This window comes from Camelus dromedarius, chromosome 1, assembly GCF_036321535.1.
Source record: "Camelus dromedarius isolate mCamDro1 chromosome 1, mCamDro1.pat, whole genome shotgun sequence".
Classification (NCBI taxonomy): domain Eukaryota; kingdom Metazoa; phylum Chordata; class Mammalia; order Artiodactyla; family Camelidae; genus Camelus; species Camelus dromedarius.
Window position 1 is genome coordinate 77,666,632 of NC_087436.1, and position 26,109 is coordinate 77,692,740.

The 26,109-nt window shown below is 38.4% G+C and overlaps 1 protein-coding gene across 1 annotated transcript in view; it reads right to left on the reverse strand.

The window, feature by feature from the left end:
• Positions 1 to 405: 405 nt before the first annotated feature.
• PRKG2 (protein kinase cGMP-dependent 2) overlaps positions 406 to 26,109 on the reverse strand; it is a 93,738-nt gene continuing 68,034 nt past the window's right edge. The window contains exons 15-19 of the mRNA XM_031432712.2: positions 15,511 to 15,674; positions 12,027 to 12,149; positions 10,948 to 11,010; positions 4,072 to 4,138; positions 406 to 2,010 (exon numbers count right to left, since the gene is read on the reverse strand). Coding sequence (XP_031288572.1) covers positions 1,915 to 2,010; positions 4,072 to 4,138; positions 10,948 to 11,010; positions 12,027 to 12,149; positions 15,511 to 15,674 — 513 coding nt within the window. The 3' untranslated portion in view covers positions 406 to 1,914. The remainder of the gene's footprint in view (positions 2,011 to 4,071; positions 4,139 to 10,947; positions 11,011 to 12,026; positions 12,150 to 15,510; positions 15,675 to 26,109) is intronic.

Here is a 26,109-nt window from a genome sequence, read left to right on the forward strand (position 1 = left end):
CATGGCCAATCAGAGCCAAAATAAACCTGTAGTCCTCTAAGTTGGTTTTTATTTGTGTATATGTAAGTCTTTTTTGAATTACAACTATTGACCACCTTTGAGAATATCATTGCTAGAATAACTGTACAGTTCTAATATCCACCCAATACATACTTTTCCTCCATTTATAGGTGGGTAATTTAAAAATATATACATGGAAAAACATACAGTGCCTACAAACCAAATGCAAATAAAAATCTTTTAAAAATCTTAGAAATTCATTAAGCAGGTTATGTCAATCCTATTAAAAATGGTTCTTCTATGTACAATGCATAATCTTTAAAAATACTACTCCAGGAAACAAAAATTCTTTGGTTCAGCAAAATGATTCTAAATGTGGAAATTTAATTTGTTAAGGATGCATCTTCTTGGGTTGGACCTCACGTATCTGATTCAACACTCCCAGAAGCACATAGCAGACTCCCTGAATGCTGAAAAGATGGGTGGAGTGTGGGTAGAGGCTGCTTTTCCTACAGAACATTAGCATATGAAAATATAACCAGAAGCTTGAGTAATGCAGGAACTTAGACATTATTTTTACTCTGCCAGATCAAAGAGAGAGAGAGTTTGTTTCCCATCCATTTGGGAAGGAGGCTGCAGAAGTGATTATGGTCAATACATAAAAACATCCTACTAGTAAAGTTCTTAGGTACTGGCGTCCAATGTTATGGAAACAAATCTATTTATTAATTGGAAGACTGCAGGAGGAGACAGGAGGGGGACAGATGCTGGAAGTCCCTTTACTGTCCCATCATTTCTCTAAAGGCTTGCTTGCCTTAAAATCTACAACTATAAACACGCCCATGACTCAAATGTCCTTAAAAAGAGTTATTAATGCAGCCATGATTGGGTGTGCATCAACATTTGCCAAGGGGATTTCCATTAAAAATTAACTGTGGTTATTCTATATTCTTGGTTTATTAATAGCAACAATCACAGAACTGGCCAAAATAGCTCAGAGTTTCAGCCTTCTTACCTATTAGAATTTATTCTCCATATTTAATGGGAAGGAAACACCTTCACAATTTGTTCCTGCATGCTCTCTAATTTGACTGTGAAAATATTTCATACATAAGATCAAACCTTTCCAGAGGCCCATCACTGAACCACACATTATAACCACCTTTAACAAGGCTTTTGAAAAGTTGCTGAGGTATCATGGCTGGTCACTGGAGAATGAAAAATATTTTTTGCTTTGTTTATTTTTTTCTAAGTTCCCCAATAGAACAGAATCACCTGGCTAGATGAATGAACTCATGTATGTTAGGAAGTCGTACCACTGACTAATACTCAAGCCTGCCCTTCCCGGTACTAGTATCAGAAGCGTATTAATATATTTCTAGGTTGGACACTGGTGAAAATCAAGAGCTTCTATTGACTACCAAGTTTCCTGAAAATCATGACTTCAAGATGCCCTAATGCTTACGTGAGGTGGTTGAGAGTAGGGGAAATCTTCTAAAATTCACCCTTGTTCTTCCTTCTATTTGAATGACTTAGTTGCTCAAGGGCAAGACACTTTTTAAACCTTACCAGGACTCAAAGGAGACAAAGGGACGGAGCAGTAGGTTGCAGAGCAAACGATGTCCCTTTAACAGAAATAGTTCTGACTTTGGAAGGGGAAGAGGATAGCCTACAACACTGGAGAGAAGCAGAGAATGGAATACATGAATAATTCACAGCATCTAAATGAGACGTGATCATTCAGAACCACCTCCACACCCACTGTTTCCCACTCCCAGCTCATGGGCAGGGATTTCTTTTCTCTAATGGTCTTCCCAAAGATAGCATAACACGACAAAGAGAAGTAATCAGGGTTGGGTTGTTGGTCCTCAGAGTCCTCTTGTGCAGTGGAGGCGGTCATCCTCTTCTCTTCCGTCAGAAGTCTTTATCCCAGCCTGACAGCTCATCTGGAGGCACTCCCTTCTCAGGAGGATACTTGTCAAAGTAGCTGTGATCTGTGGGTCCACTGAGCTAGTAGACAGGATTGAACCAGAGGTGAGGATAATGCTGACTAAGCATGCTAGTGCATATGGGGGATTCTTTCTACATCTGAACACTGATGTTACACTGCAACCACTTGTAAGGTACATATAAGGAAAAGATGACCAGTTATCCTTTCTGAATCACACTCTTAGACTCGTGAGATCTCCCCTTTGGAACAAATGGATTGGGTCCCTGAATTACATTCAATAAGAACAACCTGACCTGAGGACTTATTTCTGAAAGAAAAGGCGACAGAAACAATGTCTTCTTTTTTTTTTTTCAAACTAGAAAACATTTTAAAAGGGAATATTAAAAAATCAAAATTAGACAGAATCCTTCTTCCACTTTATAAGAGCTTCTTACTAATCTTAAATTTTGATATGGTTAATTGACCCATATAAAATCTCCAGAATGTCAAAGGGAAAAATTTAAACATTAGTGATCCTGTTGAGAGAGCAAAGTGACTCTGGTAATAATTTACTTTGCAAATCAAGTGGTTTCCAATTCTTTGCTTTGAAATAATTTTCAGTAGTACCAAACTGAATTATCAGCTGATAGATCACTAACAATACCATTAACGATCGATCACAATGTGTTTTTTGGGGGGACAAGGAGACTATTCAGAGGTGTCCAAAGTGGCATTGCTATTATAAAACCCTCAACTCTCATTATTTATGGAAACACAACTCTTAACCTCTGTATAAAATAATTTTATATTTATATTTTATATAAAATAATATATATTTTATATAAAATAATATATATTTATATTAGGTATCTGCCTCTGTATAAAAATAATTTTAAAAAGAAATAGAATTTATATGGAGTCTGACCCCATTTCTAAGTAAATTATATTTATTTACAAGTTCATTACATAATTTTTCAAAATATTTTTGTTTAATAATTACTTAAAATTTTTATAAGATTTATGCTGTTTGATACTGCATGCTATAAAAACGTAATTGTAAGTGAATCTGAAAGAAATATTTGTTGCCAGAAAAACTTTTGTTGTCACAAAAAAATGTTAATTTATAAAACTAAAATTGAAAAGCACTTAAAGAATGATCAATAGAAGACCATCAACCATAAAAATCTTTTACGTTAGGATGGACTTTTATAGGGAACGTGTAATGGAAAAGTGGAAATAAGAGTTCAGAGAGAAAAGGAATGATGTAATATTTCTGCCTGTATTTTTTTAAACGACTGATGAGTTTCAAATTGCCATGGCATTTAGATTACATTGCATATATTTAAAGGGGTGAAGTAACAATAACGTTTTACTTTAAAATATCAATATTTGCAACATACTAGAAATTATATTCTCCACAATGATTTAAACTTTTATGATGAAAAAAAAAATCAGATGTCAATCTAAAAATGTACAAAGAAAGACACAGATCTTCAAAAGTCCGCTACAGAGAACACAGCATAAAGTCTGTAGGATGCGGACTAGACCACTCCTGAGACATTCTTCCCCACAACTTGGCAGGTGTTCTGCTTTCTCTAGAGCTGTGCTGTCCAACCAAGTGTGGTGACTGAGCAGTGGAAATGTGGCCACTCAGAACTGAGATGTGCTCAAAGTGGGAAATCAGCTTGAGATTTTGAAAATTTAGTATGAAAAAAATAAATGTAACATCTCATTAGTATTAGTCATTAGTGTGTAGAGTACATATTGAAATAACAGCATTTTAACATATTATGATAATTAAAATTAATTTCACCCACTTCTTTTTAATATGGCTACTAGAAAAATTTTAAATTATCTACAGGCGCACATTATATTTCTATAACCAGCAGTCAGCCTGACCAATGCTGACTACCATGAGACTTAGATTTACATGTCATCGTTTCCTAAGAGCTGAGCTAATGTCCATCAAGTAGGTAAAACTATTTAGACCCTATAATCACAAATGCTATGAGATTTTCACTTAAATTTAAAAACTAGTTCAAAACTTTTAACCTATTACACACCCACACACACACCTGAAATCTGTTTATAAAAACAAATACTTAGAAAAAATCAGGAGAGAAATACAGCAGATACCATACCTCTCTTTGTAAAGGTGATGGAAGGTTCCGTGCTTTCAGTCCCTCCCAATTAAAACCGTTTAACCACCTGAGAAATGAGAAAAGAACAGGCGAATATTACTCGTGTGATGAACTATTAGCATGTCAAGTTAGCGGTCAACCCATTTTGTCGCTTGCTCCCTGCCTGCAATGCAACTGCCAGTTATTGGAGGAAAATATTCAACCATTTTCACATCTGTGTGTGTCTCACTTTAAACCCATGCCCGCTAACGTCAAGGGGGCACTCAGTGCTGCCCAGCAGTCAGTCTAGAGTTTCCTGATGTACCACTTACTGTCGCACTCCCTGAGACTCATAATTCACATTTTGTCCTTTCTCCTCAAACTTCCAGAAACTCCTCTCCATCCTCACTCCCAAATGATGCCCTGGCTTCCTATTTCACTAAGAAAATTGGAGCAGAAAAGGGAACTTCTACAACTGTCCACCAGCATCCCTGTCTACTTACCCACATCTGTGCTCTGCTTCTCTCCTGTACCATAAAGGAACTGCCTTTGCCTCTAGCTAAGGTCACCTGTGCCCCTGCTCCTGCAGACACTTCCTTGTTCAGCCATGCTCCTTAAATTCTCCTCTCTCCTCAATCTTTCACATCATCTTTGCTGGGTCATTCTAATCAGTAAGAAAACACTGAAATTCTTCCAACAACAAAATGCTCTCCCTTGACCTGAATTCCCCTTCGACTCTCCTCCATTTCTCTTTTCCCGTTGGGGGAAAACTTGAAGGAGTAATCTAATCACTGTATCAGCTGCAGACAAAAACTGTTGCTTGCCATCCAGTAAACAACGAATATTGTCCAACATCAAGCCATCAGCCACTGCAGCCTCCAACAGTGTACCCTGAGGGGAATTCAGGATGGAGAGAAACAGGATACTGGCCCTAGAGAGTTAAGATGCACATCTAAGTAATAATTTGAAGGAGCCCAGATGCTTCTATCTTCCCATGTATAGAAAAGCAGTAAGTCACTAACTTGAGATGTCTGAATTTGTGAGTCACAGAAATCCTTTTTTTTCTTTTTGTTTTTAAATTTAGGTATAATTGCTGTACAGTATTATATAAGTTATAGGTGTACAATATACTGATGCACAATTTTAAAGGTTATACTCCATGTATAATTATTATAAAGTATTGGCTTTATTTCTGATGTTGTACAATACATCCTTGTAGCTTATTTTACACTTAACAGTTTGTCCTTCTTACCCACCTACCCCTGTGTTGCCCCTCCGCCCTTCGGCAGTGATCTTTTGATGTCCTACTACATGGTTTGTTTGTTGTTATTGTTGTCTTTCTAGCAAAAACTACTATGTATCTTGGCTCCTCCCTTACTTCTTTGGAACAGTTCCTCAGGGTTATCTGAGAGGCTGTCTCCTGGGCTATAGTCCTTAGTAAGGTCTCTGAATAACATGACTTGTGACTTTTAGGTTGTGCGTTTTCTTCAGTCAACACTACCCATTTTCTCCTGGCCACACTGCAGTCAGGCTTCACCCCCTCCATCCCATCCAATCACCTCAATTCTCAGTTTTAATATCACTACTAACAGCATTTGCCAGAGCTCCTCACTCACACACCCTGAAACACCCTCCTCACTTGGCTTCTGACACGTGCTTTCATCCTGGTTATCCTCCTGCCTTCTTGGGTGCTTTCTCTCATTTCCCACTATTTCCATGTGAAGCTGGTGGACTCTGGGGCTCAGTCCTTGGACCTCTTCTTTTATAAACTACTTTCACTTTCTAGATAATCTCATTCAGCTCGGTGGTTTTAAAGAGCATTTATAAACTAGTCACTCCCAAATTTCTGTTTCCATCCAAGACCTCCCCATTGCTTTACAAGCTAATATCTACAACTGCCATCGATCATCTCCCCACTTCGTGTCTAATGAGCATCTAGCATGTGTCAGGTCCACAGTGAAGCTCCAATTTTCCCTATCAAACTTGCCTCAGCCCTTTCAGTTTCTCCAACCAAAGACCTTGGAGTTATCCTTTCTCTCACACCCTATCTCAGTCCAGAAGCAAATCTTATCAGTGTTACCTTCACAATACGTCGGTATTCAGAACCTGACAAATACTCAACACCTTTGCTCTACCAGCGTGGGCCAAGCCACTATTATTATAATAACCTCCTAACAGGTCCTCTGCTTTTGTCTGTGGGAAACAATTAGCAAGGGCGATCGTTTAAAACATCAGTCAGGTCACATCACGGCTTTGGTTCAAAACTGCCAGTGCTTCCAGTTTCAGCGTAAAAGGTGAAGTCTTCACTAGGCCTTTATTATAACCCATAAACGGTACAGAATCACCTTCCCCTCTCCCCCCCACCTTACCACCGGCCGACATTCCTCTTTCTCCCTCCCTGGCTCATTCGTCTCCTCAACATTCTTCCAACAAGCTAGGGATGCCCCCACTTCAAGACCTTTGCGCTCAGGCCCCTGCAGCTGAATGGCTCTTTCCCCAGGTCTCCACTGGGTGTGTCCCCTCAGCACCATCAGGCATTTTCTCAAAGCTCGTCGTCTTAATGAGGCCTTCTTTGGCCATCCAGTCCAACACTGCAACCCCCCAACCCCTCCCCCATGCTTCTCATCCTCCTTCCCTACTTTATTTTCTCTCCTTAGCACTTCCTGCTCTCTGAAGTACCTACTACACACTTGACTTAATTATCTTCTTTATTTTCTATCTCCCCTATAGAAGGCAAGTTCCACAAAAGCAGGGGTTTTTGTCTTATTTTATTTCCTCTTGTGTCCCTAATACTCGGAATGATTCTTGGCACAAATAGGGGATCAAATAAATGTATGTTGCATAACTGAGTGACTCTACAAGAGAAGACGCTTACATAGAACCTCCAACTGCCATAAACGTAAAACATCACACCGCCGTCGTGGTGATGCTCTTGGTGAAATGCATCTAAAAAGCTCCAAGATAAAAGGTACTTTATGGTAATCTGTAATGGGATTAAGCTGATGGCCGGATGAAGTACTTTTATTTATTGCTTCCAAATCATTAGTCTAAAAGGGCAGATCTGATCTTTAGGATACATATCAGCAAAGGCTTGGTGGGCTGGAAATGCAACACCAGAAGCGAGGAGGCCTTGCTTCTCCCAGACAGAAACAATGTACTCTGTCTCTCAGAATCTTACAAAGAACAAGGAGTAATACTGTTCCACAGCCACTCATCTTTTCCAATGGCACACTGAGGTCAGGTCAACCAGCTAACAAAAGTGTAGGGAAAATCAGTTTAGTTCCAGGCATCAAAAACAACAAAGACCCTGATTTTAGGATATTTTTATTTTGGTAGAAGGTGACAAATAATCAAACAAAAAAGTGAACAACACAAATACTTCAGTTAATTTCAGATACTAACAAGGACTAGGAAGATAAAAGAGAGTCAAGTGGTAGATGATGACCGGGCTGGGAGTGGGCTGGGAGGCGCTGCTTCAGCTTGGCTGGTATCTGCAGAAGTGCTATGTGAATTAAGGCCAGAAGGAGGAGAAGGGGAAGCCATGGAAAGATGTGTGGCCATGGCCTTTATGGAAGTGCGTGCCTGGTACGAGCTGAAGTGTGATGGGTGGAGGGGAAACTAGAAAACAATATGATGCCTGAGAACCGACCAGAAGCCAGATCCTGCACGGTCTGGTGGAACACAGCAAGGAATCAAGATTTTATGCTTATCGGGAAGCCGTTAGAAAGTTCTAAGGAAGTGATGGCAATCTAAATGTGCTTTCCCAAGATGATTCTCGCTGCTTTGTGAAGAACAACCACAGGGGGGCGCAATGGGGCAGGGTGGTGGTGGGAGGTGTGTACTGAAGGCTGGGAGACTTGAGGAGGCTGTCACAGTCCTGCCTGTCAACCGTACTCGAAGTTATGCTTTTCCAGCTTTTTCAATCTCTTCCCACCTGTAGAGTTCGTTTTGGGTCACTCCTTGACTGGATTTCCCATTCCAGGTCTAAGCTTAGCAAGCAGAAAAGTACTAAAAACAGAGAGGCGCTAGTACATTCCATCTCGGATGCCATTCTTAACCCAAAGTGCCATGTGGGTCTAAACTGCCGAGACTCTCATCAAAGAGTGCGAGTCAGACAGACATTCACGCGGCATGACCTCCCCTGTCCTTGCTGCAAAACCACTGAAGCCCTCTCCTCCATTTACCATCATCAGCTTCTTTGCTCAGATCGAGACTCCATTGTTAGGGATTTCTAGGCACGCAGTTCTGTGGATTCTTTTCTTTTGCCATCAAATATCATCACAATGCCTTTTCACATATTTCACAATGCTCTCTACCCAGAAGCTACTCCATAAATATTAATAAAAATCATTACTGTGACTCTACTGAATCAAAGAGCCTATACATTCTTGCTGAGTACTTGTTACAGTTTGACTTCTGGCAATATTTACTTAACATGAGTGGCTATTCACTTAACACTTGGCCTTTTTGACACTAACCACATTTTAAGTAATCCAAATGCCAGCATGCACTCGTGTGTGAAAAATATTCACTAAAGAAATATTAGCAGCAACTGCACATAAATTGCTTCTTCATTTTTAAAAGACTTGTAAGCTATTCTTGAGAGTAATTTTAGAGACTAGAACTATTAAAGGTAACATTAAGAGACTTGAAACAAATTACTCCTCCACCTAGCAGCAAAGATTTAATTACACCCTACAAATACATGACCCCTCTTTTCAGATAGGGGCTAGGAGACATGATTGGTGCCTAGTTTATAAATTAACTCATAAATAGGAGGGGAGAACTCTATTTTCAGGAAAGATGATTCAACACAGACTGAACAAACATGGAACAGTATGCCAGGTTTAACTGTATTATTTTTAAATACAAAATTTAAGTAAATAATTCTCTAAGGAAAAAAATTAGAGTGGGAAAATCTGATGGCAAACCTTAAAAAAGAATTTTTTTTTTTTAAATTCCAAGAATATAGTTGGTAGAGATGCTACATGCCTTGGAGGAAGGTTTTGGAACACTCCTACTTCAAAGAAGAAAGAGATCTGTTTTTCAGACCTCCCTGACCCAGCTTTGTATCTTAGAAGCACTATGAAAATGAGGTGAAATAACGTCTTTGAGCCCCCTGGGCTCATCGGAAGCTACTGTGTAAATCTGGTACATCTTACTAGTGAACTCTGCCCTACACACTGCGCTCCGATGCTTCAGTTACTTGGCAAAGAACACTCTGTCTGTTAAGAAGAGCGGGCAGATTAATCCCTATGGGGAAGGAAATTCAAAATTCTTCATTACCACGCTGAGGTGAGAAAATCCTTTAGCATCAATTTGCATGTGCATCCAATCACAATTTGACAGTTACATTTAAATGAGCCTCAGGTAAATAAGAAGTAAGAGCTAAAACTGGAACCTGTTAACAATTACATCACTTCTATTTCCCAACTGCCCCAGAGCAAAACACGAAGAGGAAGACGGTTCTTTAATGAGACAAAAGAGGAAAACACATTGGAAGAGGGACTTTAATTGACAGGACACTTGTTTGTTCAATACGAATGGTGTGTTTATGTGTTATTTTATAATGAGAAAAGAAATTGTGGTAACAGCATGTAGGAAGAAAGACAAATTGGAATCTAAGACAAAGAATAAGCTTTACATTGAAGACAATCTAAAGGATGGCAAAGAACAATAAAATACACTAAGCATTTTGATGTCTGTAAAATCCACAGATGTTCTGTTTGTCTCCATCTCTCCCTCCCTCCTTTCCTCTTCTCCCCTTCCTGATCCATCCTGAAGGCAGAGCGCGATATGAATTTACAATGTTGAATACATGGCTTTATTTCAAGAACGTTCATGAATAGCTAGAGCAGGGTTGGCAGCTTGGGGATTTTTTTTTTTTTGAAGCTGCACCACTACTGTTCAGAAAAAGAAGAGCGTTTCTATACAGCAGCATCTCCCCCTTTATTTTCACACTGTGTTCATGTGCCCCTAGTTCTTCAGTGAATATATCCAGAGAGGAATAAAATACTGGAAGGTGTTTTCATTTCTGAAAGTGAACACAGCAGCGTGCTCAAAGGTTTTCAATAACAAAATTCTCACATTTATTTTCTGTACTATCAATAGGTGAGATTTCACAAGTCGTAAGCAAAATTGAAACATCTTGAAGACTGCAGGATTTAGCTAAGCATCGATTAAAAAAATTCTCCAAGATCTGAGCATCCACATATGAACAACCAAATCAGACAGTGTACATTATGGGAGTTCTTGATGATTTTAAAGGCCAGCTTTAGAAATTCACAGACCTGAAAAGGTCCATGTTAGATTACTACCCAAGGATAACACATTGCCTGAGGTGTCGTGGGAATCAATGTACCTTACCCAAAGAGTAAAATACAGCATGAGGCTTCAAACTGTGGAGAGCCAGTCAAAGGAAAAGTGTATTTAAACTAAATATATAATATTAATTAACAATTAAATAGAATACTATTTAACTGTTGATTTTGCTGACCCATTCTCTTGCATACTGACAACCTTGACTGTATCCTACTTTCATTACAAATCTAATGTCAAAATTGGAACCTAATTCCTTTATAGAATCCAAGTTAATATTTTAAAAAGTTAAGGATAGCAGCCAATAAGAAGCTAAGTTGTTATAACTTGAAAATGTAATTTATAATTTGTTTTATTACTTCATCCATACTTGATATGAATTTCCAGCATTAGTGAAATCACTTTGCGACTGATCATTGTTATTGTAGCCAATAAAACACAAATTAAAAATAAAGCACCAAAAAGGAAAAACTGAGCATCTGTGTAGGGATCTTTGCAGCATATTGAGAGAAGCTGCAAGATTACCAAGCTTTACAAACAAATCTCTATAGTCTTCTGGGCAGAGAAGTAACTATGTACCTGTGTTTCTTAATGTCATTGATGCCATTCTTCAGATTTCCTAGTCTCTCGGTTGGATTTTGCCTGTAGTAAAAGTTTTCAAGTCAGTTTATAGTAATTATACTTGAGTAAATTTTACATTAAAATTTAACAAATTTTCTTTCTTTATTCATTCATTCATTCATTTTGTCAACAATATTCATAGACCAGGCGCATCTGAGTATAGGGAGATGGAAAATGTGTGCCCTCCCTGGGGGATCCACAGCCAAATTACAGTTAGGAATATGAAAAATATATGTATACCAGTATATAGACTGATAGATATGAATATAGATAGTAGATATCTCCCAGTGCTTTAAATAAGCTGTGAATAAATGCTTAAAAGAACAGGATGGTGCTATTTTACCAACTCTACTAGGAAAACCAAGGAAAGCTTTAAAGAATCATTTACAATTGAGCTGGAATTTTAGAAGCAGGCAGAAATTTCTGCGGGCAACCCCACAGCTAGGTTTCACATTCTAAATTTACTAAACTTTACTGCTTTTTAAAAAGTTCAGATGTGCACAAAAACCAAAAAAACAGTGACAAAATGAAGTTTAAATAAAATTCTAGAAATCTTCTGTTCTCCAATAAATTATTTCTAATGGTAAGTAGTAATTTAAAATGAGGCCAGAGCAGTACGTTTTTTCAAATGAAGATTGAAAGAGGGCATATAGTAACACGTTTATCATCACCACTGATTCTCTCTCAAAGTAACAAGGCTGTAAATTACTCCTTTATTGAGTTAAGGTTTGTGGTCTATTTTCCTCTATAACAGACAAAGACGATTCTCAACGATGACCTGAGTAATCTGCATCTCTTTTGAACTATAAGTAGTTTCTGTGCTTCCATAATACGAAGTAAACTCAAACTCCTGGCATAGACTGCAAGATAGAAAATGATTTTCTTTAAATATAATTTGGCTACATAGAAAAGTACAAAAAGTAAATATATACCTGAGTTTTAAATGTGTGAAAAAAATAAAATAAATGTGTGGAAGCAGAAATGAGAAGCCTTCACACTTTTCCCAAGAACAAGGGGTTTTTAATAATGACTCTCACCTGCAAAGCCTCCGAATCAAATCCTCAGGTCGTCTTGTTATCTTTCTGGGAAAATCCATTTTTTCAATTCCTTTGAGAATCAAATTGTAGGTCATCATTTGGTCAATCCCAGAAAAGGGCGGGCTAGAGAAAAGCCAGAACAGGACACTTGGACCAGCATCTGAGACACGGTTCTAACTAAGCCTCTTTTCTTTTCTTTTTCTTCCCTCCCTCCCTTTCTTCTTCCTTCCCCCTCTCTTACAGGTTAGTGTTCCAGTAAATCTGGATATATGCTAGAAAATAGCTTCATTAATTTCACATCACTTAACAAATGACACACAAACACATGTAGAGGTAATCTGTCAAGTGGTCATAATCACAGAAAAGAAAAATAGAGGGGAGAACAAAGAGGGAGAGGGAGAGGTGTGATTTTGTGAGACAGAGTGGACAGGAAAAGCCTCTCTCATACATTGTCAATCGAGCAGAGGTGGGAACGAAGAGGAGTGAATGAGCCACACTGTTTTCTTGTAGGCAAAGGACTCCAAGACAGCAAGGACAAAGGCCACGAGTCAGGAGTGGACACAGGTTGTCCCTGGAACAGTGAGGAGGGCAGTGATGCTGCTAGAGTGAGTGGTAAGCAGGGGAGGAGTATAAGAGATAGGGGAACATCGCATAGATCTCATGGGCGATGGTAAGGACCTGGGAATGTGTTCTGAGTCTGGTGATCTAATTTACAGCAGCCAGAGTAAGCTTCTTAAAAATGTGTTGAAAATAAACGGTGATGGTACTCGTGGTGGGGAAAGGAAGGTCTGGCAGCCTGGACTAGAATGGTAGGGGTGAAGGTGGTGAGATGTGTTTGAATTCTCGACTTACTTCGATGATAAAGCCAACAGGATTTGCTAATGGGGTGAATGCGGTGTGTAGGAGAAAGAAAAGATTCAAGAATGATGCTAAGTGTTTTGACCTATGGAATCGATTAAAGACTGGGGTAAGGGTTGAGGGTGGGAGGCAAGGGTGCGGAGTAGCTTATGAAGCAGAAACTCCAGACTTATGTCTTGAACATCCAGATAGAGATGTTAAGCGAACAGCTGAATTTATGAGTCTGGCATTCAGGGAAGAGGTCAGGGCTGGAGGCATGATTCTGGGGAGTTATCAGACAGTAGTTACGACCATGGGACTGGATGATATCACCCAAGGAGTGAATAGACAGAAAAGAAGTCAAGTGGCCAATGACCACCGAAGGGGTCAGGATGAAGAGAAGGATCCAGCAATGAACTCTGAGATGGAGCCTCTAGCACAGGAAGAGAAATGAGAGGAAGGGAGGTCCTAGAAGCCACGTGAAGGGAGCATTTCAAGGAAACTGTTGCTCAGATGAGTAAGAAAGCTTTGGAAATTAACCATTGAATTTGGGCAACATGTTAACGCATACACTCTGCTTTCAAAACCACTTTAATGCCTATTCTATAGTTATTTAATTTTTGAAAGTTAAAGATGACTTTCATGAACAACTCTGCTATATCTTGGTCATGCTTGAGACTTCTGACCGGTGAGAGTTCCCACTCTTGGTAGTAAACTTGAAACAAGGTCGGTTTTCTATAATCTTTGTTTCACTTGTAACAAAAATGAGGTGGGAAACAAAAACCATTGCTATAATATCTTCCATCTATTTATATATTTACAACTATGTTTTTTAACGTAAAGTCTACATGTTCTTTATTTTTTGTATATATATACATATATATGTAGATTGTTATTCTACGTGAAGTAAGCCAGAAAGAGAAAGGAAAATACTGTATAATATCACAACTGTGTTTTGTTTTGTTTATTTCATTTCTTTCCTTGTTTTCATTTACCTCCCGACTCTCTAGAGTTCAGGGCATTTAAAACGAACTCTTCTCACACCCTACTCTGAAAGCCTTTACAAAAACAAATTCTCAGCTTCTTTCTGACAGCTCAAGGCCACGTTAGCAACTCCAAGTTACTGAGGTTTTTTTTCCCCCTTCCTCATTCCCTCACTGTATTTCCCTACTTCTTGTAACAATCTACTCCAGCTAATGAAGACTGAAATGTATGTTCTCCAGCCACCTGAAAGATCATCATGTATCTTTTAGAAATGCAGCTGAAGACTTTTCCAGGGACGAAGAAACAAATTCTTGAAACAGAAATCCTTGCGTCCTGAGACCTTAAGCAACTTTCTCTCTGAAATAACTGTCTGAAAAAATTTCTCTTCTTTCCTTCAAAATCTTAAGCAATGAATATTTGAAAATGATTACAGATAATATAAAATAATCTTTCATATCTGTTTGCTCAATGCATGTGGACAAGGACGTTGAAGGAGCCACAGGTAATCCAACGTTGACATCTGTAGTGTCAAAAGTTCAAAGAAGATTCTATGAAACTCTCTTTTTGAAAAGTATGTGTTGAGACTTGAATCCCCATCACTGGGCTCATTCCAGCATTCCTTATAGCGTTCCACATGCAAATCCTCCCTGAAATCAAGACTTAGAATATTCGGTTGTAAAGGTTTATAAGGATGACCAAATCAGCTCATGAGAAATGGAGGTAGAAAACTGGAAAGAAAACTGATCTGAATCCTGTGTGTATTTTCCAAGCACTATATTAAAAACACATATGTGTAAGGCACGTGTGTAATGGAAAGAAAACCTGGGATCAAATCCCTGATCTTAGATAGGAAGCTCTCCGGCTTAGTTTTTTAATCTATAAGATTTAAATCATAAACTAATCATAATAGAAATTTAAGTCATAAAATAGTTTTTAAAGATCCTGCTTTAACGTCCACCCAAGTTTGTGAAAACTAAACTAGATAATATGCATGTCAGTGCTTAGTAAACTGTAAAGTGCTTTACAAATGTGAGGGAATAAGGGTGTGTGCATGCACATTGAATATTTGGGATCTCACATTCATTAGTACAGCCCTTTAATGGCTTCAGGAATGACAATCCAATTTTAACTTTAAAACTCCCGCTGTGTCTTGTCTCTGTTCATTATCACCTCTAGAACGCAGTTGACAAAGGGATTAAAATTTAAATCCATCAATGTTGCTTTCTCTTAGCTATTCTGGCTAATGATTTGGGGGGAAGATGGAAGAACATGGTTAAATTTAATTGATCAATGGATTTAATTGACCTAAGACTGCTATTTTCTCAATTACAAAAAAAATGAGGAAATAATTACAGCCCACAACTTCAATTCCTGTTCTTATTTCTATGATGGATTACCAAAACCTTTATCCACTTAATATGCTACCTGTGTTTACAGGCCTTGCCATTTTCAGGCACACCACAGCAGCTCTGCACTCCTTTCCTGCAGCTTCCTGAGCCTTTTCACGGTGTCATGACCTAGCAAGCATGCTATATATGACATAATACGGAGAGGAAGAGGCATCGTGCTTAATCAAAAACACCCCCAAAATGTTAAATTCTTAAATTACATATATTTGTTACCATTAGTAAGAAAAGGCTGAACACAACTTGTAGGTACTTACTTGCCCGTTAGGAGCTCATACACTAGAATTCCCAGGGACCAAAAATCCACACTGAAGTCGTGTCCTTTGTTGAGAATGACTTCAGGAGCTACGTACTCTGGAGTTCCACAGAATGTCCATGTTTTCTGTCCAGATCCTATTTTCTTGGCAAATCCGAAGTCAACCTGGAAGAGGATGTCAAAAAAATTTTCAGAGACCATAAAACTCATGTTCTTTAAATTTCCCTCTAACTTCTCCAATCTTACTTCTACATATCCACCCTCCTCTTCCCACCATGGTGCGCGCGCACGCACACACACACACACACACACTCCACTGACCCTCTCATTTATTCTTTTGCAGGGACAACGGTATATCTCATTACTTTGGAGAAAGTTCCATGCACACACCTCTAATGCCACAACCCCTAGAGGGCTGGTTTGGTAAAGGGAGATCATTACAACAGAGGTGAAGCTCAAGACAAGCAGATGAGTAATTTTCAAATCAATAATGATATTCATTGGTAAGAGGAGAGAAGGCAGAAGTGATGGACCCTTGTGCACTTCTAGCTTTGTCATAACAGGGAAAAGTAATAACAGAATTGAGAGTGTGGGAAAGGGACCACTATTGAGAAGAAGAAGGGCTTAAAATTCTGGACAGTCCTTAAAAACCATTATGCACGTTGTCTGCACCCTCTAAATGTTGGCAGTCGAAAGAAAAAGCCAGGATGGGATGGGATCATCCAATCTTAACTTTTTCTGGACTCTGTCCACTTTCAGTCCCTCTCACGGTAGTGGGTGGTGGTAGCAACTGCATTAACTTATTTATTCTGAAACAACAGAGCCAGCTCTCACTATAAGCCAGGCTCTGTGCTAAGTTACAGATACAGAGTTGACCAGGAGAAGCTCAGAGTATTGGGAAGACTTACACAGATGTGATTAATAAAATGCCACGTGAAACATGATAATAGTAGAAGATTAGGCTAAACTCAGAGAGCAGACAGACATATTCTTCTGGAACGTTAGGGAGAAGACGGCTGGGGAAGATGTTGCAAGGAGGTGACATCTGAGCTCAGCCCTGACTGAGGAGCAGGAACTCTCTCAGGGTAATGAATGGGGGGTAGTAGCCTCATCTGTCTTTTCCGATTAGGCCCCCACCCCACTTCTCTAAGATTCTATTCAATGAACTCTGTGCACAGAACAGAGACAGGAAAGAAGGCCGGAGCAACAGAAGACCCGTTCATTGAATCGAGGCAGTGTATGTGACTGAAATCCTGTCCTGCAAAACAAACAGCTGGTTTCCTTCCACAAGGGTTACTTCGCATGTACTTTTCATCTCCAATACATACAGGTATTATTTTAGTAAAACCACCTTCCACCTCCCTCAAGTAAACAGACCCACAAATTATACCTGGATTTCAACATGCACATTTGAACAGCTTCATTACACATGGACTAGCTTAATAATATGGCAATAGTCTTGGTTAAAAAAATTAAACAAATCAGGTTAACATAGCAAAACAGGCCCTCACTAAAAAATTATGAGTCAGTGACCTATAAAACCCAGCCCTCATTTATTTATTCAAATGTGAATATTTAAAACGATTGTTTTACATTTAAAAATCTCTTGAAATGTACCTTTTTACTAATGCTTTCTGGTATTTATCACACAACAGCAAGGATATCCTTATTAGAAAATGGGAATTGAAACAACCTAATTTGAAGTGGGCTTTTACTGTTTTCTTTCATCAACACAGAATGACTCTCAAAGATTATACCCAAGACATGACTGGGAATATGATGATTCTACTTACTCCTCAGAGAAAGAACCAATATGAAAATCCTGCCTGGTTTTATAAAGACTGAAATTTAAGAGACAAAAAAGCAATGCTTATAATTGCATTTGTATCCATGCATATATAAAAACATTATATTTTATTGTTCTGTAACAGCCTTTCAACTCATTTTTTTAAATTGCACCTAAATTTTCCTTTTTAGGATTACTGGAAGTTCATTAGATGGTTGGGAGGGTTTTCCTAGCTCTGAAAATAATAAACTTTGAGTACCTGGTTTTGCTTTTGTATTTATGTACTGGCCCAAAGAGATGGCAATAATTATATTAAGATTTTAAGATTTATGAAAACTTACCACTTTCTTTCCCTCCCTTGATCATATCAACTTTAATCCATTTGGTTGCAGGAAATTGACACTCAGACCTATTCAAAGTCATGTGCCTAATACAGACGGACCTGGACCTTATGATGTGAAGTTCTGTGCATTTTCTATAAAAATTCACACTACCTCTGCCTTGTACCAGCATGGATACCACCGCAGAGCCTCAATCTTTTCTTTAACCCTTTCTTTTCTAGGCAACAGAAATGCAAGTTCTTATCTTTATTTATTCAAAGAATGTTTATTGAAAATCACCACTGTACCAAGCATCAGGATACAAAGTCCGCAGTCCTTTTAGAGCTTACATTTAAAAGAAAGGGGAGAACCAGCATAAAAATATAATATCATGCATAATATTGCCAGACAGTGGCTTATGTTATGTGGCACATACAGCAGTTAGGTACTGAGAACTCTAGGAACTATATTTTAAATAGGCTGATCAGAAAAGCCTCTCTGAGGAACTGCATTTGAGCAGATATCAGCAGAAATCCATGTGAAATAAGAATGAGAGGCCTGTGAGGGGAGGGTAGAGCTCAGTGGTAGAGCGCATGCTTAGCAGGCACAAGGGCCTGGGTTCAATTTCCAGTACTGCCATTAAAATTTTTTTTTTCAAAAAGATAAATAAAAGGTAATCTTTGAAAAAAAAAAAAAAGAATGAGTGATCTGAGAAATCTGAGCAAGGGTGATTCTGACAGGTAAACAGCTGGTACAAAGGCTCTAGCCTCTGGGAACATGCATGGTTAAGATCAGGGATTGGCAAGAAGGTCACTGTGTCTGGGCCCTGGTGTGGGAGGGAAGAGAGGTAGCAGTGAGGGCGGATTGTGTAGTGGTCCAGCAAACCTCAGAAAGAACTTCAGACTTCTTTTCCTAAGAGGCCATTGGAGTATTAATAAGAGGGTTATGCATGGCCTGGCTAATGTTTTAAAGGGATTATTCCAGAAGAAAAGAAGATAGTCTTCCATGCTTCCTTTTTAAAAAAAATTTTCCTAGCAGAACTAAGCTTTCATGAAGAATCTCTGGAGAAGCTGCACACAGGTTTTCCCTTGTCTCTCTGTTCGATCCCCATCATGAAAGGCAGCTTACATTATGCTGAAAGCTTAAAAACATTAAGTCTCCAAAGATTTTAATCAACCAGAAGATATTAAGATGCTTCTAAATCTGCAGCAATGATTGGTTCCTTTAGACAGAAAAATCAGTGCTGTGGCTTGCTGGAGCTGCTGTCCAGGAAGCAGTAGCTTTTTCCCAGAAGTTTCTCTCTGGGTCAGTAAATGTGTCAGCTATTGGTTCTTTTGCTCACATTAAAAAAAAAAAAAAGATACAAAATGACCAGTTTAATTAAGCCAGATGATTCATGGAGATGTACCTTCCAAAGAAAATATTTATGTGGCATTTTTAGGGCACTTGCTTTGCCCAAGTCTAGACAAGGGTAAGATGGAATCTGTTTACTCTGTCCACCAATAACCAAAGAGGATTTCATGTCCTTATGATACTAACATCCATCCACTAAAACGGACAACGTGGATGGCTTCCACTGGGTGGAAGAGCGAGTGAGAGAGGCTAAGAGTCCTTCCTAGCAGCACCCCACTCTTCAGGGGGCTGTGGTGACTCACCTGCAACACTGGGAGTGCTTAGTGGAACGTGGGAAAGGTGTAGGGGAGCTTTGCATACACGAGAGCAAAGAAAATCAAATCATTGAGGGCTCATCTCATATGCCGCCACCTCTAAGAAGCCTTTGAATTTACAGAACCAACTCTTTCCTCTTACAAGATTCTTTAACACTGTTTATATTCCACAATTACATCCCCTGCGGAAGCATCGTCTAGTTGTGTGTGAATAAATCTAGCTCCTTGAGAAAAGGCATTACATCCTATTTATTTTGTACCCCTCACAGCATTTGTAGCACAGCAGATGTTTGCCATGTGTTTAGTGAAAAAATCTGAACGAGGAGATAACTGTTAACATCGGTTTCAATAAGATGTATCTGTATAATTTTTGCAACAGCTTCATGAGTTAGGGATTAAATTCAAAAGTATGATATCCCAATGTTAGAGATGACAAAACTAAAGTCTAGGAAGGTCATGGATCCTTGAGATAAGACTAAAACTAAGTTCCAAAGGAACCTTCTCATAATAGGTAAACTGATGAGTAAGTAGATTTTTAAGGGAAAAGGAGCAACGTATTTTAAGCACGTTGGTGAGAAAAGCTTCTTTGTCATTTACTAAGTACATCTATTAATGGTCTGGCAAAAAGAATCTAGTTAGAGTTGATGTTTATTTTTATTTTTCAAGTTATGAAATACTTGACACATATAATGTGTCATACATGCAAGTTATAAAGCGTGATAATGAAAGCACCCTTGTACCGTACCCACGACCAGTGGAATAGTTAGCAGAGAACCACTGCAGAAGCCCTGTGCCTCCCATACTGTCCTCCAACCTACTGCCAACAGGTCACCGTGTGCATCCCTCCCATACCTACTGCCAACAGGTCACCGTCACTCTGACTTTTGGTATTTATCATTTGCTTGCACTGATTTCTAATTTAACCACATACCTAATATCTTTAAATGATACATAGGTCTCATTTTTAAAACTTATAGATAAATCTTATCTATTCTTGGGCAAATTGCCTTTTTTTCACTTAAAATCATATTTTTGAATTTAATCCATATCGCAGTACAGTTATTTTCCCTGCTATAAATGCTTTTGTCCATTATGCTCTTGATGGAAATTTGTCTTACATCTAATGGTGCGTTAGCACATCAAAAACATCATTTTCCACGTTGCCTACTGGACATGTCTAAGAAGGCAGAATTTCTGGGTCAAAGATATGGTACATTCAACTTCACTACATGCTGTCAAATTATTTCCTTTAGGTACTTATATCTCAAACCCCTTCACAGCAGCAGTGTTCAAGAGTTCCTAGTGCTTTACATCCTTACCATCTTTAGCGACATCCACTTTTCTTTTTTGCCATCTGTATGTATTAAGTCCCTGTGGTTTTAATTTGCACCCCCCTTAGTAATTCGTTTGAGCTAGAGCATTATAATTAGTTCTGATATCTGAGAGAGTTCCCACCCACTCTGTTCTTGTTTGCCCTTAGAAATGTCTTGGCTATTCCTGGCTTTTGGTCAGTTTGTATAGACTTTAGAATCAGCTTGCCAAGCTTCATGGAGTGCTCTGCTGGAATGCCACAGGAAGGGTATCAGATCTGTAGGTCACTTGGGGAACTACTGGTATCTTTAGGATGTTGGCCCTTCCTATTTTTTTGTATATGTATTTTATATACTGTATTGTTTTGTTTCACTTTGTTTTTAATTTTCTTAAATTGAAGTATGGTTGATTTGAACCGTCCTATTTTTAAACCTAATACATCTTTCTGAGTTAGGGTAATGCTAGCTACTGCAACAAACATATTCAAGAAAGTATAAAAGCTTAAACTCTACATTCGTTTACTTCTTCCTCACATAATGGGTTTTCCTGAGCAGCATGGAAATCTCCTCCAAGCAGTGGCTCAGAGATGCGGGCTCACTAGGCTCTGCCAACTTCAAATTGCCTGTGCTCATCGGCCAGGAGCCAGAAAGGCTGCACAGAAACCAGCTGCGAAGACCCTCATCAGCCCAGGTCCGACAGCAGGGCACAGCATGCAGCTCTCATCGCGCAAGCTCGAACTGTACCACGTAGTCACAACTAGCCACACAGAAGTTCTAGTTCTGTGCCCAAAAGAGAATGAATTTAGGCCTTTTTAATGTCTTTCTATCAATTTGTATAAGTTTATCAATAAAGCTTTTACACTTTTTTGTCAGCTTTATTCCTAGATACATTATATTTTATTTACATTATATAAATATATGTTATATTTTTAGACTTTTTTTCAATGGCATTTGTATTCCTATTTGTCAGCTATATTTCTGGTATTTAAAAATACACAGAGCTCTTGCATTATTAATCTTACAGGCTGCATCGATACTAAACTCTCTACATTTTAGTAATTTGGTGTTACATTCTGGATTTCTATAGAGTTAATCATATCACAAGGGAAATAAGTTTTGTTGTTTATGTGCCAATTTTTCTTTTAATTTTATCTATATCTCAGTGCACCAGGTAGAACCTCCTGTAAAATACTAGCGAGAAGTGCTTATACTGCTGATTTTTAAGAGCATACTTCAAATGCTTCATCATTATGTACAGTGTTTAAATTTTTGTTAGGTATCTTTCTTTGGGTTAATAAAATGTATTTCTATTCCAAGTTTGCTAAGAGAATTTATCATAACTGAATGTGGAAACATCAAAATTTTCTCTGCATCTATTGAGGTACTTATGTAATTGTTTTTCTTTTTTTAATCTATTAAAGTGGTGACTTGGTTCAATAAAACTTTTAATGTTAAACTATGCTTGCATTCCTGGGATATATCTAACTTGTTAAGATGCACTGTTACCATTTGTATTAATTGTAGTACTCAATTTGCTAATATTTTGCTTATGATTTTAACATTAAATTCGTAAGTGAGATTGGACATTAATTTGCCTTCCTCAGGCATTTCCTTTGGAGAATCAAGTTTACACTAGCTTCATAGAATAAGATGGAAATTATCTTTTACTGTTTTCTGAAAGAATCTGCATAAGGTTCATATTATAAGCCCTTGAAGTAAATTCTCTGCATCTTGTGAGCTACGGACTGAATGTCTCTCTCTAAAATTCCTATGTTGAAGCTCTATTCCCAAATGTGATGATATTTGGAGGCAGGAGCCTTTGGCGGGTAATTAGGTCATGAGGGTGAAGCCCTCATGAATGGGATTTGTGCCCTTATGAAAAAAGACAAGAAAGATGACATCTCTTTCCATCATGTGAGGACACAGTGAGAAGACAGCCACCTGTAAACCAGGAAGAGAGCTCTCACCAGAGCCCAACCATATATATATTCATATACACATTTCATATATAGTAGCAGAGTTGCCCAAATCCTTTCTAATCCATGTGAATCTTTACTAACTGTACTTATGTTCATGCATAATCACATTTATCTGTAGCTCTTCTCTTTTTCTTTTGATCAGTATTTTCAAGGTTGTTAGTTGTATTAAACTTTCAAAACATCCTGGCTCTGTATCCTTTTATTTTATATTTTATTAATTCATCTCCTTAACTTTATTTTGTTCCTTCTCTTTTGTTTTTACCCCTTTTCCATCTTCTTAAGTTGAATGCTTAGCTTATTAATTTTTAGCTGTTTTTATTTCCTACTTGAAACATTAAAGGTTATAAACATTACTCTATCATTTTAGTTGCAACCCACATGTGTTGATATGTAAAATTCTCTATTATGCAACTCTGTTTCATAATATTCATAAAAATCTTCACTCATCCTTGAATTATTTTGAAATATTCCTAAAATTCCAGTGAGGTGAATTCAAATTTTTTTAGTGGTTTCTTCCCATTTTTTCAATTTTGTTATTGATCTCTACCTTAAACACTTTGACGCTGGTGAACGAAACCTCCATGTTCCTATTTTGGGAATGAGAAGGAAGCTGCCCCACTGATCTTTCACTTATTCTTCTATGCTAAGCTGTGTGCTAAGTCTAGCGGTAAATACTGCAGCACAGTTTCTGTCATCATGGGGCTATGAGCGCACAGGAGCAGCTAGATCATAAAGAAGCAGGCAACAGTGTCAACATTTAATGTTTGACACTGTATTTTCTTCTACTATACTCCACCTAAGTAAAAGAAGTAAGAGTGAGGTGTTCTGTTATCACATGAGGTGTATTACCTACATGAGTTAAGAGCACAATCATACAGAACACTTACTGATGAGTGACAGCTGAGATTTATTGGATTACAACCAAGTTTTCTCCTCTGCAACCCCAAGAAGGATAGCTACTATATAAATTCTGCTTAGGTTGAGAACAAGCTGGGTTTTTCTTTAGACTCTTAAAGTACTGTCCTACATCTTAATATTACCCCTGATTCATTCATGATAACCAGAAGAAGGACTCTTAACCATGACTGCCTTCATCAGCCTTGAAAGTGGAGAAAGATTTAGGAAATCATTGAATGGGCAGGTGAGAGACAGTCATGGGAGAATCTCCATGATTCTTCAGTAGTATCTGCTAAACTTACTCTCTACCCAGTATGTTTCCTGATGGAGACAGCTTGGACCAGGTGGGATCCACGTGGGACTGAACCAGGCTGGCACTCTCAGTTCTCATGAATTGGGGAAGAAGAACAGAGTGAGGTCTTCACCCTTCACTACAAACGCATCCTCTGTGATTATCTCAGAAGGGCACATCTCTATAGCCTCAAGAGAGACACTTTTGAAATTCAGAACTTTTTCCTACTTAGGTATTTTTTTCCAGGCTTTTACTGGTTATTCTTTGTTGGGGAAAAAAAAAAACGCAAACAAAAACAAAAACAAAACCCCAAATTTTCCTTATTGTTGTCCTTAGATATCTGACCCCTCACTGATATTGCCAAGAAATGATAAAGGAAGATGAAAATGCCACCTATCAAAATTTGTAGAATGAGGTCAAGGTTATCTTTACAAGGAGTTGTTCATCGTCAAGGACATTTATGTCCAAGTCTGGACAGCCCACTGTCCATCATCCAGATGTGCATTCCTGATGTGCTGGACCAGGCACCCCCACTGCCCCTACCTCTACTGCCATGCCCCCTCCAAGAACCTTAGTAAAAGCAGCATTGCTAGGCTGCCAGCTGCCAGTCCAACTCCTATTTTTTATATTTGCTATAACTTGCTTAATGGCCTAGAATATGATCAATTTTGTTACTGTGCTTTCTCTAACCACTGGGAACAATATTCTACAAGCCCATTATATCAAGTTTATTAACTGCGTTGTACACGTCTTCTAAAGTTTTAGTGATTTTCAGTCTGAATGTTCTATCAATTTCTGTAAGAGGTGTATTAAAATAAAAAAAAATTAAAAATTTCTCTTTAGTTTTGTCAAATTCTGCTTCTTATTTTTGAAGCATGTTAGTAGGTAAATAAAAGACGAGGATTTTTGCATCATCTTGGTAAACTGAACCTTTCATCATCATATGGTAACCTCTGTCTCTAGTAATATTTCTTCCCTGATACCAGCATAATGAAAGCCGCATTTCAATTTGTTGAATATTTCCCAGACATATCTTCTCTGAGGCTTTTAACGTCAACCTTTCTGCATTCTCATGTTTTAGGTCTGTTTCTTATAAACATCGTAATAGCTGATTTTAAGTTTTAAAATCAATTTAACAGTGTTTGGTTTTATCTGGAGAGTTAAGTCTATTTACATATGTTAGATTTCTTCCTATTTTCAATTTGCATTTTCTCTTCGATTTTTTCCCCAGGCTTTTCTGTTTCTTGTTTGCTGGCTTCCTTTAAAATGACTGACATCTTCTCCCACTTTAATTCCAATTACGCCTACTCTCAGTTTACATGCTGCTGTTGTTCAGTTATTTAGCATTTTCTCACTTTTAATACTATATAGCAGAATGATAGTTATTACTTTATACCATATTTTGAAAGATTTAACAACATGTTTACCAGTTTTCTATAGTCATCACTCCCTGTTGCATCTCAGACCCTCCATCAGGGTTTTTTCATCTCAAGCACATCCTTTGTCTGTAGGTGGTAAACACTCTTCATCTTTGTTTAAAAATGGCTTTTTTTCACCCTTTTTGAAAGATAATTTCTCTGGATTTATAATACATGTTTGTCAGTTATTTTCTCTCAGAATTTTAAAGATATTATTCACTGCATTCTGGTTTCTATGGTTGCTGTTGAGATGTCAACTGAAAGCCTGATTTTTACTCCTTTATATGCAATCCGTCATTTCTCTTGGATAGCTTTTACAACCTTCTCTTTGTTTCTGTTCTGCACTTTTGCTACTTCAACAGCCAACATCCAAGACAGCCTCAACGATCCCTTTCTCCTGGGATTCAGAGGTGTCCTCTCTCACAATAAATCAGGGCTGACCCCGTGCGGCCAACAGAACACAGTGGAAGGGCTGGTGGGCGGCTCTGAATATCTTCAAAGGCACTGCAGCCATTCCTCGGTCTCTCAGATGACTCATTCTGAGAGAAGCCAACCACCATGCCATGAAGACATTCAACCCTAGAGACTCATATGGAAACGAATTAAGTCGCCCAAACAACAGCCAGCATCAGTCTGCTATGAGTGAGTCACCTTGGATGTGGATTCTCAAGTCCGTCAAGCCTCCAGGTGACTGCAGCGCCAGCCAACATTTGACAGAAACGTCCCGAGACACCCTGAGTCAGAACCACCCAGCAGAACCACTCCCAAATTCCTGACCCACAGAACCTGTGAGAGAACATACATGATTCTTACTGTTTTAAGCAGTTAAATTCTGGAGTGCTTTGTTATGCAAAGACAGAAGCTACAATAAATAACATTAGTTTCAGTTGGGATTTATGGGGGATTTATTACCTGATAATTGGTATTTTTT